The sequence below is a fragment of the Protopterus annectens genome, chromosome 8.part0, assembly GCF_019279795.1.
Source record: "Protopterus annectens isolate FY-2018-M chromosome 8.part0, PAN1.0, whole genome shotgun sequence".
NCBI classification, from domain to species: domain Eukaryota; kingdom Metazoa; phylum Chordata; order Ceratodontiformes; family Protopteridae; genus Protopterus; species Protopterus annectens.
The window spans coordinates 1,381,169,461-1,381,189,999 of record NC_056741.1 but is presented as its reverse complement, the minus strand read 5'-3'; the positions used below and the strand labels follow the sequence as shown (position 1 = coordinate 1,381,189,999).

The 20,539-nt window shown below is 44.5% G+C and overlaps 1 protein-coding gene across 1 annotated transcript in view; it reads left to right on the top strand.

Moving 5' to 3' along the window:
- The window catches only part of SIDT2 (SID1 transmembrane family member 2), a 1,446,738-nt gene that overhangs the window by 523,792 nt on the left and 902,407 nt on the right, over positions 1-20,539 (top strand). The window contains exon 10 of the mRNA XM_044080965.1: positions 8,175-8,258. Within this exon, the coding sequence (XP_043936900.1) occupies positions 8,175-8,258 (84 nt within the window). The remainder of the gene's footprint in view (positions 1-8,174; positions 8,259-20,539) is intronic.

Below are 20,539 nucleotides of genomic sequence, written 5' to 3'. Positions count from 1 at the left end.
GCCCTAATGGCAGTGGAGCCTTTCATCAAGACAGAGTCTCTTTATGAACTAATCCTTCCTTTATGCCAAAGGTAGTATCCAGTGTGGCTCTAAACCAAACCATTCATTAACCCACCTTTTATCCGAACCCCCAGAGTAAAGGGGAAAGGCTCCTACACTCTTTGGACATTCACAGGCAATTATGTTTCTACTTGGATAAAACAAAGGTTTTCAGAAAATCTGATCAGCTCTTTGTATCCTATGCTGCAGGATCTCAAGGAAAGCCTATATCAAAACAGACCATTTCAAAATGGATAGGACATTGTATCCGTTTCTGCTACACACACCATGGGAAACCTATACCAGGTAACATTAGGCCTCATTCCAACGGGGCTGCAACATCAGTAGCCTTCCTCAGAGGGCTACCAACCCAAGGATATTTTGGAAGCTGCGACTTGGAGTTCAGTGCACACCTTCACCAAGCACTACCACTTACCTCTATACTCAAAAACCAGAGCTGGCTTTGCCACTGCAGTTTTGCAGGGCCTACTAGCTTCTCCAAACCCTGTTTAGTACCAACCGCCCAGCCTTAGCTTTGGGATTCAACCCAAGTGTGATGACTGCAGTAATGTAACACGATGAACATAGTACAGTTTTGTACCTCCCATAAATGTAGATGTTCGAGTGTTCACACTGCTGCAGTCCAGGTTACCCTCCCATCTTCCCCTCTTTTTACCTGGGTTTTATCTATAGCTCCCTGTTTATACAATCTCTAAGATGTATTTCTTCATGGTGTATTTGCTTACAGCTGTAGCTATTGTTTTCTACTTATGTAATTTACTTAGGGTTATGTATTGCCTTCCTATTTGGGGGGCACCTGACATCTGGGGCAAGAAAAACTGAAGAAAATGGCGTCGGATGCCTCTTTTATACCCCTGTCTTACTGAAGTCAGGGAAGAAGCGACAGCAACCGACGCCTGACCAAGACTTTGGAACTCGGGCCAACTGCGGGACCGCCTGACGGCAGATAACCCAAGTGTGATGACTGCAGCAGTGTGAACACACGAACATCTACATTTATGGTAGGTACAAAACTGTACTTTTTCCCTTTTCCTAACTGTTATGAAACTGTGAAGTCTGTATATGTTAAAGGGGTGGGGAGGTCCCCCCAGCACTCATGGGGTGCAGGGCTTTTGTCCCCTGCAAAAAATTGTTTCAGGTTCATTGAAAGTGATTTCCCTGCAAAAAAATTATTTCAGGTTCATTGAAAATGATTTTCAGCTTAACCTGTTTGTGGTGGTGGGATTTGTGGTAATTCCATTTGTGGATGTACAATGGTATTAAACAAAAATAGTTTTCAGTTGTAGTTGTTCATGGACATGTTCTAAGGCATATGATCTTTGTTGTAATAGTCATATATTGGGCATGGTAAGCCTCTTTTCAAAATAATACATGCAGAATAAGGTATTGTAAAATTGTATCTTGTTTCCATTATGTTATGTAAAGCACTTTGACGTGTTCTTTCTTGATTAGCAGTTTTCAGATACACTCAAAAAAGACAAGAGCAGGTGCTGTTTGTGTAATATATTTGTTTTATATGAACGTATTTATGCATCTTTAGTCCATTACTCAACCTTTCAGTTCAGTCCTGTTTTATTTGTCTGTCCACTGCTTCTTGTTCCTTTCCACTGTTGCTTGTATTTTATTAAAATCCCTACTGATCCCTTGTGGTATTGCAGAATGCAGTGTTGGGAAGATCTGTTTAGCCTTTGTATGAAACTCCTACATGTGTTTTCATTCAGCATGCATGTAATATACCATGAACCTGCAGGAGCCATTCATTGTTTAACTTTTCAGGCTAGAGTGCCTAAGACTGGTCTTGTAATAATGATACCCACACTCCCCAGGAGAGCAGGTTGGCAGCTGCTTGATCTTGCAACACCATTACTACCCAATAACTGCTCCCATTTCCCTAAGTCTTCATGTAGAAAGGGAATCACTAGTATTACACTTAGGTGCACACTTGCCTACACAGACAAGCCAGCCGTGTATTTTCTGTTTTAAAGGTCACTGTAGTATTTAAACATAAATTCTCCAAACTGTTCACAGAATTTAATATTTCATTTTTAATGGCAGTTGTAGTAATACTTCCAGCATGGATTAGTAAACCCTCTGCACATAATGGAGTCCACAGCAGGTTTTTTTTCATTTGTTCTTTTTAACTTGCTTCCTTGTTTAGCACGGCTCTCCTTTCTGTAGTCTAATATCTTGTGAATACTTGATGTTCATCGTGTTACCCTGCTGCAGTCATCACACTTGGGTTATCCTGTCGTCAGGCGGTCCTGCAGTCATCCGGAAATTCCAAAGTCTTGGTCCGGCGTCGGTTGCTGTCGCTTCTTCCCTGACGTCAGTGCGCCAGGGGTATATATAATGCAACCGATGTCATTTTCTTCAGTCTTTCTTGCCGCGCGGTGCCCGAAGCAGAAGCAGTTCACAAGTGCTGGTCGGCCGACTCCTGAGATTTTCGAATTCGAATTTCAGACCTAAGTCTTCTATAAAGCAAAGTACCCCATTGGAGAAACTTTTCTTGCCTCAGACTGATGTCAGAAAAAGTTAACAATTGTATTTCTTGTGGGAAGCAAATACCTCATAAGGATTTTCATTCTTATTGCATACCTTGCCTAGGCCCAGACCACGACGTCACTAGTTGTCATTTTTGTGCTAGGTTTAATAAGCGTACTATTAAAAGACGCTTTGATTTCGCACGACACTACTTCGGTAGGAAATTTAACTACACCATGCCGTCGGAGCAACCGACTACCGGCGTGCACAAAAAACGCAAGGATAAGAACAGACAGCCCAGGCCTAAGCCAGATTCCGAGGCCTCGGCTGGTCCGGTCTCTGGTCCTCAGTGAGGCTCCGATGCAGCCCCTGACTACTGCAGATCTGGAACCCGAGACCGCTTTGGAAATTTTGGCGGAATGTACCAGGCCGACGCAGCCATTTAGTTCAGGCCCTACCGACGACATTGCTGCAAAAGATGTCGGTGCTGCAGAAAAGCCATTGGTTTCTGAAGGCGTTTTCAGACTGACGACACTCACCATTAAAACGTTTTCCAAGACAAAGACTCCTATTAAATCAAAAAGGACCGCACTTCAGTCCCCTGTTCAAGGCCCCATGCCTAAGAAACAAATTCTCAAAATGGCTGAAGATTTGATCTCTTTAATCAGGGGTTCCCAGCCCCCTCCTGACAAAAGGCCTAGACAAGAGGAAGATTATGCATCCTCTGAAGAAGTGTCCATTTCTTCAGACTCCTCTGAGGACCAAGATTACTCCTTCTCCCCTTATGAAGATTCTGATGCTGAGGATTCCATTCCCTCAGCTTCTCCTCCTGAAGACTACTCCTTTGGGGAAACTTTACACACTATGAGGGAACATTTTCACTGGGAAAGACAGGACTACTCTGACTCGAAGAAAAGGCTCAGAGAGTTTCTTTTACTCCCCCAACACAGACCACTTACCATCCCACCAGTTTTGGACATTGTGGATGATGTTTACTTAGAATCCAGTTTGAACCCAGACTCTCTACCTCCTGCTCCGGCTAAGCCTGACAGATACTATAGTGTGCCTGATTCCCACAAATTTCTTTACAAAAGCCCTGTAGCTGACCCAGAGACTATCTCCCAGGGTCCCAAGGGGGCTAAGGCTTCTATGGCTAAAAATCCTGTACCTTCTGAGAGGGATTCCAGAGCACTAGACAGGTGGGGGAAAAAGGTTTACACTTCAGCCACACTAGCTATGAGGGCACTAAATTGCCAGTTTCACATGCTTAAGTATCAGCAATTCCTAATCTCTCAGTTAAAGCAAAGAATGACCACTCTCCCTCAACAATCTGAATTGAAAGAAATGCAGGATCTGTTGCACGCCACTGAACAGGTGGGCAAACATACCTTACAATGTGGGTTTGATTCTTTGGAGGCCTCCTGCAGAGCAGCTGTCACTGGGTCTGTTATACGTAGGCATGCTTGGTTAAAGGAACAAACTCTGCCTGATCATGTTAAAGCAAAACTTCTAGATGCTCCCTTACAGCAGGATGTTCTTTTTGGATTTAAAGCAGAAGAAGTCTTAAAGAAAATGGAGGATAAGGCAAAATCTATGCATACAGTCAAAGATTTCCTACAGGTACAACCCCCTCGCTTCAGCAGAAACTGGCCAACAAAAAATTGGTCCTTTCCAGCTACTGACTGACCACAGAGGGGTAAATACAGACATCCAAGGGGCAGAGGACAACCACAAGCCCAGTACAAACCTCGCCAATGGGGCACTACAACACAGAAGGGAGGAGAAGACAGGTCCCAATCAACCAGAAGGCAAACTCAATGACTTGCACCTCATCTGGCCAAGCAACACTCTCTTGGCAGCCCCCTTGGGAGGAAAACTCGCACTTTTTTCAGACAACTGACACATTGTCACAAAGGACAAATGGGTCCTAGACATAATTTTATGAGGATACAGATTTCATTTTCACACCTTGCCAATGAAAAGAGGAATGCCAAACCTGCCACAAAATCAATGGGCAGAGGCACAAAAACAAATTACAGCTCTCATGGACATGAGAGCCATTCATCTGGTACCTACACGAGAGCAAGGCCAAGGATTTTACTCAAGACTCTTTCTAGTGCCCAGAAAGGACAATGCCTGGAGACCAATTCTGGACCTTTCAATTCTAAACACTTACTTACAAGTGCCCAAATTCAAGATGCTAACACTACAGCAGCTTCTTCCCATGTTGGGCAAGGAAGCATGGCTAGTAACGTTGGACCTCAAGGAGGCATACCTGCATGTCCCTAACAGACAAAGTTGCAGAAGATACCTCCGCTTCATTGCAGGTTCAACCCATTACCAATTCTCTGCACTGCCCTTTGGCTTATCTACTGTGCCCAGAGTCTTCACAAAATGCCTGGCACCAGCAATTGCATACTGCAAGCAAAGAGGAATTCAAATATACCTGTACCTGGACGACTGCCTCATCCAAGCAGAAAGCAAGGACATTCTCTTACATCATCTGACTTTTGTAAGACATCTACTAAATTGCCTGGGGTACACAGTAAACGAAAAGAAGTCAAAACTAGTACCCTCACAAAATATGACATTCCTGGGTGCCAGCTTGAATACAACGGCCCAGAAGGCTTATCTTACGCCAGACAAACAACTACAACTGACTCAATATTTCAAAACAATGGCAACAAAGACCCAATTAACTGCAAGAAAAATTCTGCAGGCCTTGGGCTTCATGGCATCTTGCATACTAATAATACCATTTGCAAAGCTGCATATGAGGAAATTACAGTGGTACCTAAAAAGCGTATGGTCTCAACACAGCCACAGCTGGACACAATGATATCTCTCATTCCCTGCCTATAACAGGAATTTCTATGGTGGTCACAGGCATGTCACCTCAACAAGGGTCAGCCTTTCACCTTGCCCCCAGCCAGGCAAACTGTCACAACAGATGCATCAGATTACGCCTGGGGGGCACACATGGCAGGACAGTGCGTTCAAGGCGTATGGACTGCAGATCAAAGGAATCTGCACATCAATCAAAAAGAGATGCTAGCTGTACAGAAAGCTCTGACAGCCTTCAAGGATCTATTACATCCAGGACAACTTACAATAAAGACGGACAACACCACAGTAATGTGGTACATAAACAAGCAAGGGGGTACTCATTCCTACCCTCTATGCAGGCAAGCAATGATCTTATGGAACACAGCTCTGGCTTACCAAGTTCAGTTACAAGCTCAGTTCCTGCCAGGACAGAAAAACACATTGGCAGATGACCTCAGCAGAAACATCAAGGATCCCCACGAGTGGAAACTAGATCCACAAGTATTTGCAATGATAACTCAAAAATGGGGCCTTCCAGACATAGACCTGTTTGCCAGTCCTCAAAACTATCAACTAACAAAATTTTGTACAAGGACACTTCACCATCAAGCTTGGAAAGTGGACACACTCTCTTTCAGTTGGAAAAACCTGACAGTATATGCCTTCCTTCCATTGCCTCTCCTCACAAAGGTACTTCTGAAAGTCAAAAAGGAGAGACCATGACTGATTCTCATAGCCCCAGACTGGCCACGTCAGCACTGGTACCCGCTATTGAGGAATATGGCCCACGGCCCACCATGGATATTACCACAAATTCCCCATTTGCTCACACAACAAAACAATCAGATTCTTCACAGCCAGCTCAAAACCTTAAATCTGACTGCATGGCAAATCAACTAAGCATCCAGCCAGCTCCTCTTTCCCAAGCAGTTCTGGATGTTATTCTAGAAGCTAGGAGGCCAAGCACCAGGAAGGCTTATTCGGACAAATGGAAAAGGTTTTGTGCCTGGAACCAAGCTAAAGGCCAAGACACAATTCAGCTTCACATTCTACAGTATTTAACTGAGATGTTGCACAAAGGACTTTCTTTCTCCTCCATTAAAATCCATGCTTCAGCTATTTCAGCCCACTACAACACGGATCCACCTTTATTTTCGCATCCACTTCTAAGGCAGTTCCTCAGAGGGGCAAAAAACATTAGACCACCCAGGAGAGCTCCTACACCAACATGGGACTTCAATTTTGTTCTGGAAAAACTAACGCTGCCTCCCTTTGAACCAGCTTTCTCTGCAGATCTTCATTTCCTATCATGGAAGACTGCCCTGCTGCTAGCAATAACTTCAGCTAGAAGAGTCTCCGAGCTACAGGCACTAATGGCAGTGGAACCTTTCCTCATTTTTCATCAAGACAGAGTTTCTCTACGAACTAATCCTTCCTTTATGCCTAAGGTGGTTTTCAGTGTGGCTTTAAATCAAACCATCCACTTACCCACTTTCTTCCCAAATCCACAGAACAAAGGTGAGAGACTCCTGCATTCCTTGGACATTCACAGGCAACTTCGTTACTACTTGGACAAAACTAAGACTTTCAGAAAATCTGACCAGCTCTTTGTATCCTATACTACAGCTTCTCAAGGGAAGGCTATATCAAAGCAAACCATTTCCAAATGGATAGGTCATTGCATACGTTTCTGCTATACCCATCATGGAAAACCAGTTCCTGCTACCATTAGGCCCCACTCTACCAGGGCAACAGCTACTTCTACAGCCTTTCTCAGGGGGGTTCCAACCAAGGAGATTTTAGAAGCTGCAACTTGGAGTCCAGTACACACCTTTACCAAACACTATCACTTACCTCTTTACTCTAAGACTAGGGTGGGCTTCACCACTGCAGTTCTGCAGGGCCTTATAGCCTCCTCTAACCCTCTATGATACCTCCTCCCATCCTTAGCTTTGGGATTCAACCCAAGTGTGATGACTGCAGCAGGGTAACACGATGAACATAGTACAGTTTTGTACCTACCATAAATGTAGATGTTCGAGTGTACACCCTGATGCAGTCCAGGTTACCCTCCCTCCATCCCCTCTGATCTACTGGCTAAATCTCTTCAATACCTTACTGATGTATTTGCTTATAGCTGAAGGGATTTTGTGTTTGTGCAAAGTTTACTCTATTTGGTACTAATTACCGACCACCTTTTTGGGGGCACCTGACATCTGGGGCAAGAAAAACCGAAGAAAATGTCGTCGGTTGCATTATATATACCCCTGGCACACTGACGTCAGGGAAGAAGCGACAGCAACTGACGCCGGACCAAGACTTTGTAATTCCGGCCGACTGCGGGACCGCCTGACGACAGGATAACCCAAGTGTGATGACTGCAGCAAGGTGTACACTCGGTACAAAACTGTACTTTCTCATGGAGTTCCTTTCTGAGTCAGGAAATTGTCCATAATTTTGACAGATCTGACCTGACATGGGGACACTACCTGTAGTACTGAAGTATGCAGGAAGGTGCAGTCCCATGGCTTGGTAACAAAGTGCTGACTGCTGCTTACATCATTAAGGTAAACTCTGGTACTCCCTTTCTTTCACAGTTTTCCATTTATATCCCTTTGCCTTTTATAGGTTCATAGGTTGCTACTAGGCTATCTTCACTGTATTATCAGTCTGAAACTGGGATGTTTTTACTTGGTTTTGTTTTTGTATGCTTCCTTGCTCACTTTACTGCGTCACGTCTTCCCATTTGGAAGTCTGTGCAGTAGTCCCAACAGTTTTTATTAATTTATATTCTGTTCTTTTTGCAGTGCCCAGTATATGACCTGGACAACAATGTGGAGTTCATTGGGATGTATCAGACTATGACTGAAAAGGCTGCTATCACAGTTCAGGTAAGACAGATGTCATAACAAAAAAGGCCCAAGTTGACATTAAAAGTTAGAAGTTCATTGTATTAAATTAACTAATGTAGTCTTCGATATCTAGATGTTTTATCAGATGCGCATCTACATTGACAGTGGTCTGGAAATGCATCTGGGAACCAGAATGGGTGTGGGAGAGAGGACTATGGAGCTTAGCAAAAGGGTACTATGAGCTACTGGGTGGAATGACATATGTGTGCCAGTGCATCAGTAGTCCTTTAAAGCAGGTTGTTTAGCCTTCCCATTAACTGTGCTGGTACATCTGCACTAATAGGGTACTCTCTAACATTTTCAGGACATGAATAGTGTTTAGAAGTTGGTGAAATGTGTGAGCATGTCTCACTTGTGTGGTCCCAATATAATCAAAGTCCTTGAGCTCCACTTCACATAACTCAGAAGATGGCAAAAACAAGATAACGAGCCTGAGCCTGGTGAATGGACTGGGGGAGGCAGGGTATTCAGAACATTTTTACTTTATTCCCTTCGTGATCATATATGTTATAACCACTTGAGAGCTCTCTGCCCCTAGCATTGCTATATATGAATCTTGGTGTATATCAAACGTGCATTAACTCTCAAAAGTAACATGCCATTACTGCAAAAGCAGGAACAGTTTGTTTAGTAATTCATGCAAAGAAACTTTGTGATTCCATTTGAACCTTGCATTTTTTAATTTGAAAAATCCAAGACTTATTTGAAATCCCTTGTATACCTACAGCTACAGTATATGTTTTGGCACATATTTATTGTATCATATTGCCTTGTGAATTGCATGTTGGGATTAAACCATTGTTTTTTTTTTTTTTTTTCCTCTTGTGTGCATATTTTGATTTTACATGTGCCAGGACTTTATTGGTAGGAAGACTTTGGCAAGAAACCTTGTTTAATTATCTTTGTTCAACAGTTCTTTCTATGGCAATTTTTCTCCTTGATAAGTACTTTTATTTGAGCTTTGTCCTTGACTTTAGTGTTGGAAGATTTAGCGCTTTTCATAACACTTGGGTACCAGACATAGGTTTGCAGCCTGCTTAAGATTTCCAGCACTCTTAGGAACTCTGTGTTCTGTTGTAGAGTATAGATGAAGAGTTCAACTCTTTTTCTACTTACCTCCATTTTATTAAATGTACACCTATTCTGGCCTTATTTCCTTTATTTAAAGATGAACAACTTTAACACTCTATCAGTAAACTCAAAATAAATTTCGTATATCAGTATTTCGTTCAAAGAAACATGGGCTAACTTATCCTTACAAACTAAAAAGTAAAAGTGAATTTCATTTCAGATTTTTTCTCTTTGCTAATAAAAAAAAAAGTCTATAGATCAAGAAAACTGGTATTTCCTTTCAGAATTAATTTTTGCTTAAAAATGTAGTGTTCTGTCTTAGTTTTGCACTTACTAAAACAATAATTCATAGTCATAGGAGATGTTCTTCGTGTTTCACTGTTGCAGTCATTACATTTGGATAATCTGCTGGTAGGTTGCCCTCAGTCAGCCTGATTAACAAAGTCTTGGGTCCTGCGTCAGTTGCTGTGCCTTCTTCCATGACGGCAGGTCATCAGGGGTATAAAACAATCAGCCAACGCCATTACATCAGTCTTTCTTGCCGCGCCGTGCCCGAAGCAGAAGCAGTTCGCAAGTGCCAGTCGGCTGACTCCTGAAATTTTCGTTTTCGAGTTTCAGAACCGAAGTCTTCAACTAAAAAGCTAAGTACCCCGTTGGGGAAACTTTTTCTTGCTCCTTACCGATGTCAGTAAAAGTAAATAATTGTATAACTTGTGGGAAGCAAATACCTCATAAGGATTTCCATTTGTACTGTATTCCTTGCCTAGGCCCTGACCACGACGTACCTTGTTGCCGGTTCTGTGCTTTATTTAATCAGCGCATTATCTGTCGTCGGTACATTTTTGCTTCTAAATATTTTGGATCACTGTTTAATTATCCAGAAGTTATGTCAGTTAGCAATCTGACTACTTGAATACCGAAAAAATGCAAAGAAAAAGTCAGAGACAGGCCGTTGAGGTCCAAAACTGCCGACGATGCTTCTTCTAAGCCAGTCGCCAGTTTGCCGGTAGTCAGTGAGGTGCTTTCGCAGCCCCTGATACCTGCTACTTCTGATTCGCAGGCCTCTACTGAGATTTGTTCAGAGTCCAGTATGTCGCGAGATGCTTCAATTATGGAACCCATAGATGTCTCTACCTTGGATGGGTCCGGAGCCGCTGTGCAGGCACCGGCTTATGAGGGTGTATCCAGGCGTACAGATTAGTATATTAAACCGATACCATCTTCAATATTAAGGCCAAAATCTCAATTTGTGTCTAAAAAACCAACGCCCAGGCCAAATTTGCAGGCCACTATGCCTAAAAAACAAAAGTTCAAAATGTCTGAAGATTTAATTACTCTAATCAGGGGTAGTCAACCCCCCCCCCCCCCCAAGAGGCCTAGGGCTGAAATTGACTATGAATCTTCTGAACAGGACTCTATTTCTTCTGACTCTTCTAATGAATAGGATTTGTCTATACCTACTTATGAGGACTCTGATGCAGAGGATTCCATTCCTTCTGCTTCTCCCCCTGTGGATTTTTCTTTAGGAGAAAACTTGCATACCTTAAGGGAACATTTCCACTGGGAAAGTCAGGATTTTTTTGAATCTAAAAAGAGGCTTAGGGATTTCCTCCTTCTTCCGCAGCACAGGCCTTTGGCTATACCTCCTGTTTTAGACATTGTTGATGATGTGTTTTCAGAATCTAGTATGGCTCCTGATTCTCTGCCTCCGGCCCCTTGTAAGCCAGATACTACAAGGTTCCTAACTCCCACAAATTCCTTTTCAAAAATCATGTTGCGGATTCTGAAATCATTTCTCAGGGCCCCAAGGGCATTAAGGTGTCTACTGCTAAAAATCCTACCCCTTCTGATAGAGATTCCAGGGCGCTGGATAGATGGGGTAAGAAAGTTTATACTTATGCAACCTTGGCAATCAGGGCTTTAAACTGTCAATTCCATATTCTAAAATATCAGCAGCATATCATAGGACTGCTTAAACAGAAAATGATGTTGATTTCTGACTGTGTGGAAAATAAAGATTTACAGGATTTATTGCATTCAGCTGTAAAAGTTGGAAAACTTACTTTACAATGTGGTTTTGATTCTTTGGAGGCCTCTTGCAGGACTGCTGTAACTGGGTCTGTGCTAAGAAGGCATGCTTGGCTCAAAGAGCAAGCTCTGCCTGATCATGTTAAAGCAAGATTGTTGGATGATCCTTTACAACAGGACCGTCTCTTTGGTAATAAGGCAGAAGACGTTTTAAAAAAGATGGAAGATGAAGCTAAATCTATGCAAACTGTGAAATATTTCTTACAAGTGCAACCTCCAAGATTTAGTATGCACTGGCCTACTAAGAACTGGTCCTTTCCAGATGTTCATCTTGCATACAGCTGCAGTCATAACAGATGGGTTATCCTGCCGTCAGGCGGGTCTTCGGTCGGCCGAATTCCAAAGTCTAGGTCCGGCGTCGGTTGTCGTCGCTTCTTCCCTGACGTCAGTGCGGCAGGGGTATAAAAGAACCAGCCGATGCCATCTTCCCCAGTCTTTCTTGCCGCGCGGTGCCCGAAGCAGAAGCAGTTCGCAAGTGCCGGTCGGACAGCTCCTGAGATTTACGAAAATATTTCAGCCGAAGTCTTCTTGAAAGCTAAGTACCCCGTTGGGGAAACTTTTCTTGCCTCAGACCGATGTCAGACTAAGTTAATAATTGCATTTCATGTGGGAAGCAAATACCGCATAAGGATTTCCATTCTTTCTGTATTCCTTGCTTAGGCCCAGACCGCGACGTCTTGGCCTGCCGTTTTAGTGCTAGATTCAACAAACGCACTATTAAGCGTCGGGCGGAGTTCGCCCACCACTATTTTGGTAAAAAATGTAATTACATTATGTCGTTGGATACTCCGACTCCAGTTTTGAGTAAAAGACGCAAAGATAAGGACCGACATACGAGGTCCGCGACTTCTACCAACACCACGCTAAAGCCGACTACCGGTGCTCCGGTTCTCAGCGAGGCACCTACGCAGCCCCTGAGTACCGATGACGCTTCATTACCAGTGTCTTCTGTGCCCGAGGTCACAGGCTCCTCGGCCCCCATTCTGACTACAGATACCGACGCCACTCTTGGCGGGGAAACTCAGAGTTTAGACAGGCCTGCCACTTCTCAAGGTGTCTTCAGGCCTTCCTCCTTTTCCATTAAGGCTCTCACAAAATCTAAAGCAGCCATGAAAACTAAAAAGCAAGGACCAGAGACCCCCTCTCAAGGCCCCATGCCTAAAAAACAGATGCTCAAAATGGCTGAGGATTTGATTACTCTTATCAGGGGTTCTCAACCCCCCTCGGACAAAAGGCCCAGATTGGAGGAAGACTACCCTTCCTCAGATCAAGCCTCTATTACCTCAGAACATTCTGAGGACCAGGAGTATTCATATTCCCCTTTTGAAGACTCTGATGCTGAGGAGTCCATTCCCTTGGTCTCCCCCCCTGAGGACTATTCTTTTGGGGAAACCCTACATACCTTGAGGGAACACTTTCACTGGGAAGGCCAAGATTACTCAGATTCCAAGAAAAGGCTCAGGGATTTTCTCTTGCTTCCCCAGCACAGGCCTCTGGCTATCCCTCCTGTCTTAGATATATTAGATGATGTGTACACAGAAGCCAGCTTCAACCCAGATTTTTTACCTCCAGCTCCTGTTAAACCTGACAGGTATTACCGGGTTCCTGATTCACACCAGTTCCTATACAAAAGCCATGCTGCTGACCCAGAAACTATTTCACAGGGTCCCAAGGGAATTAAGGCCTCTACTGCTAAAAACCCATTACCTTCAGAGAGAGATTCCAGGGCTTTAGAAAGGTGGGGGAAAAAGGTGTACACCTCGGCCACTTTAACCATGAGGGCATTAAACTTGTCAGTTCCATATATTAAAGTATCAACAGTTTTTGTTATCTCAGTTGGAAAAGCAAAATGACACAACCTGAGCAACCAGATTTAAAGGAGTTGCAGGATTTGTTGCATAGTGCAGAGCAAGTGGGTAAACATACCTTGCAGTGTGGTTTTGATGCTTTAGAGGCCTCATGTAGAACTGCTGTTACAGGTCTGTCATACGTAGACATGCTTGTCTCAAAGAGCAAACCTTACCAGATCATGTCAAAGCTGAATTACTAGATGCACCTCTTCAAAAAGATGTATTGTTTGGTGTTAAAGCTGAGGAGGTACTAAAGAAAATGGAGGAAAAGGCAAGATCAATGCAAACAGTGAAAGATTTCCTACAGGTACAACCTCCACGTTTCAGCAGAAACTGGCCTTCAAAAAATTGGTCCTTTCCAGCCACGGACAGACCTCAAAGAGGCAGATACAGGCGCCCGAGGGGTAGAGGGCAATCTCAAGGATCATTCGGAGCCAGACAATGGCAAGCACCTACCCCAAGAGGTGGAGAGGATAGATCACAGTCATTCAGAAAGCAGACACAATGACTTTCCCCTTTGCATGCCAAGCAAAGCTTTAATGGCAGCACCTTTAGGTGGAAAACTGGCATTATTTTCAAAAAACTGGCATATTGTCACAAAAGACAAATGGATCCTGGACGTTATAGACAGAGGCTACAGATTCCACTTTCACACCCTTCCAAAAATGAGAGGCATGCCAAACCTGCCACAAAATCAAAGGGCAGAGGCACAAAAACAAATTTCAGCTCTCATGGACATGAAAGCTATTCAAGAGGTACCTGCAAAAGAATAAGGTCAAGGTTTTTATTCCAGACTATTCCTGGTACCAAGGAAGGACAAAGATTGGAGACCTATTTTAGACCTATCCATCCTAAACACATATTTACTCGTACCAAAATTCAAGATGCTCACATTACAGCAGCTTCTTCCCATGCTGGGCAAGGAGTCTTGGCTGGTAACATTGGACCTCAAGGAGGCATACCTGCATGTCCCTATCGGACAAGATTGCAGAAGATACCTCAGATTTCTTGCAGGTTCAACCCATTATCAATTCTCTGCATTGCCCTTTGGCTTATCTACTGCGCCCAGAGTGTTTACGAAATGCCTGGCATCAGTAATTGCCTTCTGCAGACTTCAAGGGATACAAATATACCCATATCTGGACGACTGCCTGATCCAAGTGGACAGCAAGCACATACTTCTGAAACACCTGGCGTTTGTAATAAAACTGTTGAACTTTCTGGGATACACAGTCAACAAAAAGAAATCAAAACTAATACCTTCTCAAACAATAATTTTCCTGGGTGCCAGCTTGAATACAAACACCCAGATGGCCTACCTCACGCCAGAGAAGCAAGGGCAACTATTTCAATACTTCAGCAAAATGGCAACCTTCACCAGGCTGACTGCAAGGAAAGTCCTGCAGGCTCTGGGATTCATGGCATCTTGTATCCTGCTGATCCCATGTGCAAAGCTGCATATGAGGAAACTTCAATGGTACCTAAAAAACTTATGATGTCCTTCAAGGATGCATCTGCAGTCCTTACAAATGGGTTGTCCTGTCGTCAGGCAGCCCTTCGGTCGGCCGGATTCCAAAGTCTGGGTCTGGCCTCGGCTGATGTCGCACTTCACCCGACGTCATAGCTGCAGTTCTTCGGGTATAAAGGTATCAGCCGACGCCATTTTCCTCAGTCTTTCTTGCCGCGTGGCGCCCGAAGCAGAAGCTGTTCGCAAGTGCCGGTCGGTCAGAACCAGAGATTACTACTACCGAAGACTTCTAAAAAGCTAAGTACCCCGTTGGGGACTCTTTCTTGCCTCAGCCGATGTCAGAAAAAGTGAATAACTGTTTAACTTGTGGGAAACAAATACCTCATAAAGATTTCCACTCTTACTGCTTACCTTGCTTAGGCCCAGACCACGACGTAGCAGCTTGTCTAGCCTGTGCTTCTTTCAACCGACGGACGCTTAGATGTCGGTCGGAATTTGCTGAGGAGTTTTTCGCTCGCTTTTGCTTACATTATGCCATCGGATACTCCGACTACGAAAATATCTAAAAGCGCAGGAAAAGGACCGACACTCGCGGTCCGCGGTTTCGGCCGAAAACGCGGTTAAGCCAACCGCGAGTGTCTCGGTTTCGGCTGAAACCAAGCCCACGGTTCTTCCTTCGGCCGAAAGCTTACCTCCTACCGAGGCCTCATCCAGCTTGGCTGAATCTGCTACTGAACTCCCTCCCGCTCTTGCAGGTTCACAGGATTTATCTGATACTATCCCTTTGGATATTTCTACCCCTGCACGTGGGGCTGCTAGGCCACCTGCATCCATGTCGATAAAGGCCTTTGCCAGGGCTAAAGCAGCAAAATCTACCAAAACTGTGCCTGCTAAGACCCCCTCTCACAGGCCTAGCTCTAGTTCACAAATGCTTAGTCTAGCAGAGGATCTCATTTCTTTGATCCGGGGATCCCAACCACATCCAGACAGGGCCTCTCACCCACCTCCAGAGAAGAGGCGTAGAGTAGAGCCCCCTGAGCCAGTTTCTTCAGATGACTCCTCTGGTGAATCAGATAATTCAAACCCTGCAGAGGGCCCTTTTTCTCCTTATGAGGACTCTGATGCAGAAGAGTCCATTCCTTATGCCTCTCCGCCTGAGGAATTTTCTTTTGGGGAAACCTTGCATGCTATGAGGGAACAATTTCAATGGCAGGGCCAGGATTTTTCAGACTCTAGGAAAAGGCTTAGAACCTTTTTGCATTTGCCACAGCATAGGCCTTTAGCCATTCCTCCAGTACTTACTGTTGTGGATGATGCATTTAATGATGCTTGTACTGCTCCTTATTCTCTTCCTCCGGCCCCTGCTAAGCCCGATAGGTACTACAGGGTTCCGGACACACATTATCATTTGTATAAGGCCCCTTTTGCAGATCCCGAAACTATCTCCCAGGGACCCAAGGCTGTAGCAGCTACCTCTGCCAAAACCCTCCCTCTGAAAGGGAATCTAGGGCCTTAGAGAGATGGGGAAAAAAGTTTACACTTCTGCTACTCTTTCAGCTAGGGCCTTGAACTGTCAATTCCACATGATTCAGTATCAGAAATTTATGTTAGACCAGTTAACTAAAAAACTGTCCTCGGATGAACCATTAGACAAAAAATCTGTACAGGAAATGGTACATAACATTCAGCAGGTCAGTAATCATTCCTTAAAATGCGACTATGATGTACTGGAGGCTTCCTTTAGATCAGCCATGACTGGTACAGTGATCAGAAGACATGCATGGTTAAAAGAGCAGTCCTTACCAGACCATGTTAAATCAAAGCTCCTAGATGCTCCCATGGATAAGCTCAATTTGTTTGGCTCCCCTGCACAGCAGGTGCTGAAGAAGGTGGAAGAGAAAGCAAAATCTGTCCAGACAGTCAAGGATTTCTTGCAGGTCCAGCCTCCAAGGTTTAGCAGGAACTGGCCTTCCAAGAATTGGTCCTTTCCAGACACCTCCAGAGCTCCGAGAGGCAGGAATAGGCGCTCAAGAGGCAGGGGTCAATCCAGAGGTGCCTACAGGGGACGTCAGTGGCAGGCTAACAACCAGCGAGGTACAGCCACAGATCCAACCACCACCACTTCCACAGGACAATCACAGTGACTTGGCTCTGGCACCGCCTACCAGGGAACAACTAGAAGTACCCTTAGGCGGTTAGCTAGCCTTATTTTCAGTAAACTGGCATTACATCACAGGAGACAAATGGATTTTACAGACAATAGACCAAGGTTACAGGTTTCACTTCCATACTCTACCAAGGAAGAGAGGAATGCCAAACCTACCTCCAAATCAGAAGACAGAAGCTCTACAACAAATAACTCACTTACTAAGGATGAGAGCTGTAGAAAGGGTACCATCTATGGAACAAGGGCAAGGATTTTACTCCAGACTCTTCCTGGTACCAAGAAAAGAAAACCAATGGAGACCTATTCTCGACCTGTCCGCTTTAAACACATACCTCATTGTTCCAAAATTCAAAATGCTGACCCTACAGCAACTTCTTCCCATGCTGGGCAAGGCGTCTTGGCTGGTGACTCTAGATCTCAAGGAGGCATACCTGCACGTCCCCATACGACCAAATTGCAGAAGATACCTCAGATTTCTTGCAGGATCAGAGCATTATCAATTCTCAGCATTGCCCTTTGGCTTATCTACTGCGCCCAGAGTATTCACGAAATGCCTGGCATCAGTAATTGCTCATTGCAGGCTTCAGGGAATTCAAATTTACCCTTACCTGGACGACTGCCTGTTACAAGCGGACAACAAAAACAAATTAACAAAAGACTTGAAAAGGGCCATTCATCTACTACAAGCCCTGGGATACACAGTCAGTATAAAAAAGTCAAGGCTGATACCATCCCAAAGGATAACCTTCTTGGGTGCAGATCTGGACACATCAAAACAAATGGCATTCCTGACAGTAGAAAAACAGGAGCAACTCCCTCTCTACTTCATGGCATTAACAAAGCAGAACCAGCTAACAGCAAGGAAAGTCCTGCAAGCCCTGGGTTACATGGCATCCTGCATAATATTGATTCCACATGCCAGACTACATATGCGAAAGTTACAGTGGTACCTAAGGAATTTATGGTCTCAGCACAAACACAGCCTAGAAACCCAAATTCCAATAATTCCATGCCTGAAGCAAGAATTCCAATGGTGGGCTCAGGCCTGTCAATCAAACAAAGGACTGCCCTTCCACAGCACTCAACCAAGCCAGACCATCACAACGGACGCCTCAGACCTCGGTTGGGGGCACACATGCTGGACAAGTGCATACAAGGCTTATGGACTCAAGACCAGCTGCACCTACACATAAATCAAAAGGAAATGCTGGCAGTAAAACTGGCAATTCAGACATTCAGACCATTTCTTCGACAGGGTCAACTGTTGATAAGGACGGACAACACCACAGTTATGTGGTACATCAACAAACAGGGAGGCACACATTCATACCCTCTATGCCGGATGGCAATGGACCTCTGGAATGTGTCCCTGAGCTTCAACATTCAGTTACAAGCAATTTATGTGCCAGGAAAAGAAAATATACTAGCAGACATCCTAAGCAGAACTACCACGGATGCCCATGAATGGATGCTGCATCCGGACATCTTCAAAACCATTACAGGGAAATGGGGACTACCAGAAATAGACTTATTTGCATCCCCACACAATCACCAACTGAAAAAATTCTGCACAAGGACGTACCACCCACTTGCTTGGAAAGTGGACTCCCTATCTTTCAGTTGGAAAAACCTGACAGCATATGCATTCCCACCTCTTCCTTTGATGCACAAGGTGCTATTGAAGATCAAAGAAGACCGTCCAACGATCATCCTGATAGCTCCAGACTGGCCAAGGCAACATTGGTACCCATTACTGAGGAGTATGTCTCGGGAACAAATATGGCCTCTGCCCCTAGTTCCCTTACTGTTAACACAGAACAACTTCAAAACCCTGCATCCAAACCTGAAAACACTGCAGCTGGCTGCCTGGAACATTGCATCAGACCAAATAACCCAGATTTATCTCAAAGGGTTAAAGACATTATCATGGAGGCTCGCAGACCCTCAACAAGAAAAAATTATTCAGCAAAATGGAAAAGATATCTCATTTGGAGTACTGCAAAAGGAGAAAATGTGTCACTTGTAAACATAGCTAACATCCTGGAATACTTGGCAGAGCTCTTCCACAATGGCCTGTCCTATTCTTCCATTAAGATTCATGCATCAGCTATTTCAGCAGAATACAACTTGGATCCTCCAGTCTTCTCACATCCTCTGCTCAGGCAGTTTCTGAGAGGAATTAAAAATGTAAAACCACCTAGGAAGCCACCATTGCCAGCATGGGACTTGAACTTTGTGCTAGAAAAGTTGACACTCCCTCCTTTCGAGCCAGCAGCAACAGCAGAATTACAGTACTTATCATGGAAAACTGCTTTCCTGCTTGCAATCACTTCAGCAAGAAGGGTTTCTGAATTATAGGCATTAATGGCAGTACAGCCCTTCCTGATCTTCCATCAAGACAGAGTGTCCATGAGAACTAATCCTACTTTTATACCAAAGGTGGTCTCCAGGGTATCTTTAAATCAAGCTATCCACCTGCCTACATTCTTCCCCAACCCACAGAACAGGGGAGAAAGACTGTTGCATACCTTGGATGTACATAGACAATTACGTTACTACCTGGACAGGACCAAGAGCAATAGAAAAACTGACCAGCTACTGGTAGCATATGCAACAGGAATGGAAGGAAAAGCAATTTCAAAACAGACAATCTCTAAGTGGATAGGAAATTGCATTAGATTTTGTTACTCCTACCATGGGAAGAAAACTCCAGAAAACATCAGGCCTCACTCCACAAGGGCTACAGCCACTACCACAGCTTTTTTACGAGGAGTGGCTACCAAAGACATTTTAGAGGCTGCTACTTGGAGCTCCGTGCATACATTTGCCAAGCATTATAATTTACCCTTATACTCCAGATCCCGAGCAGGATGTCCTTCATGGATGCATCTGCAGTCATAACAACTGGGTTGTCCTGTCGTCAGGCAGCCCTTCAGTCGGCCGGATTCCAAAGTACGGGTCCGGCTTCGGCTGATGTCGCACTTCACCCGACGTCATCTCTGTTGGTCTTCGGGTATAAAGGCATCAGCCGACGCCATTTTCCTCAGTCTTTCTTGCCGTGGCCCAAGCAGAAGCTGTTCGCAAGTGCCGGTCGGTCGGATCCAGAGATTACTTCTACCGAATACTACCTCGAAGACTTCTAAAGCTAAGTACCCCGTTGGGGACTCTTTCTTGCCTCAGCCGATGTCAGAAAAAGTTAATAATTGTTTAACCTGTGGGAAACAAATACCTCATAAAGATTTCCACTCTTATTGTCTGCCTTGTTTAGGCCCAGCCCACGTAGCAGCCTGTTCGGCCTGTGCTTCAACCGGCAACGCTTAGGCGTCGGTCGGAGTTTGCTGAACAGTTTTTCGGTTCTGATTTTGCTTACATTATGCCGTCGGATCCTCCGACTACCCAATCTGCCAAAAGCGCAAAGATAAAGACCGACACTCGCGGTCCGCGGTTTTGGCGAAACCATGGTTAAGCAAACGCATGAGTGTCTCGGTTTCGGCGAAACCGAGAAAACTGATCAAAGTACAGCTGAATCTATCTCTACAACTGAGGCCCCTGCTACCACTCTTGAAACGGCCTCAGAAATTTTATCCACTACGGTGGTTGCCACTGACTTATCAGA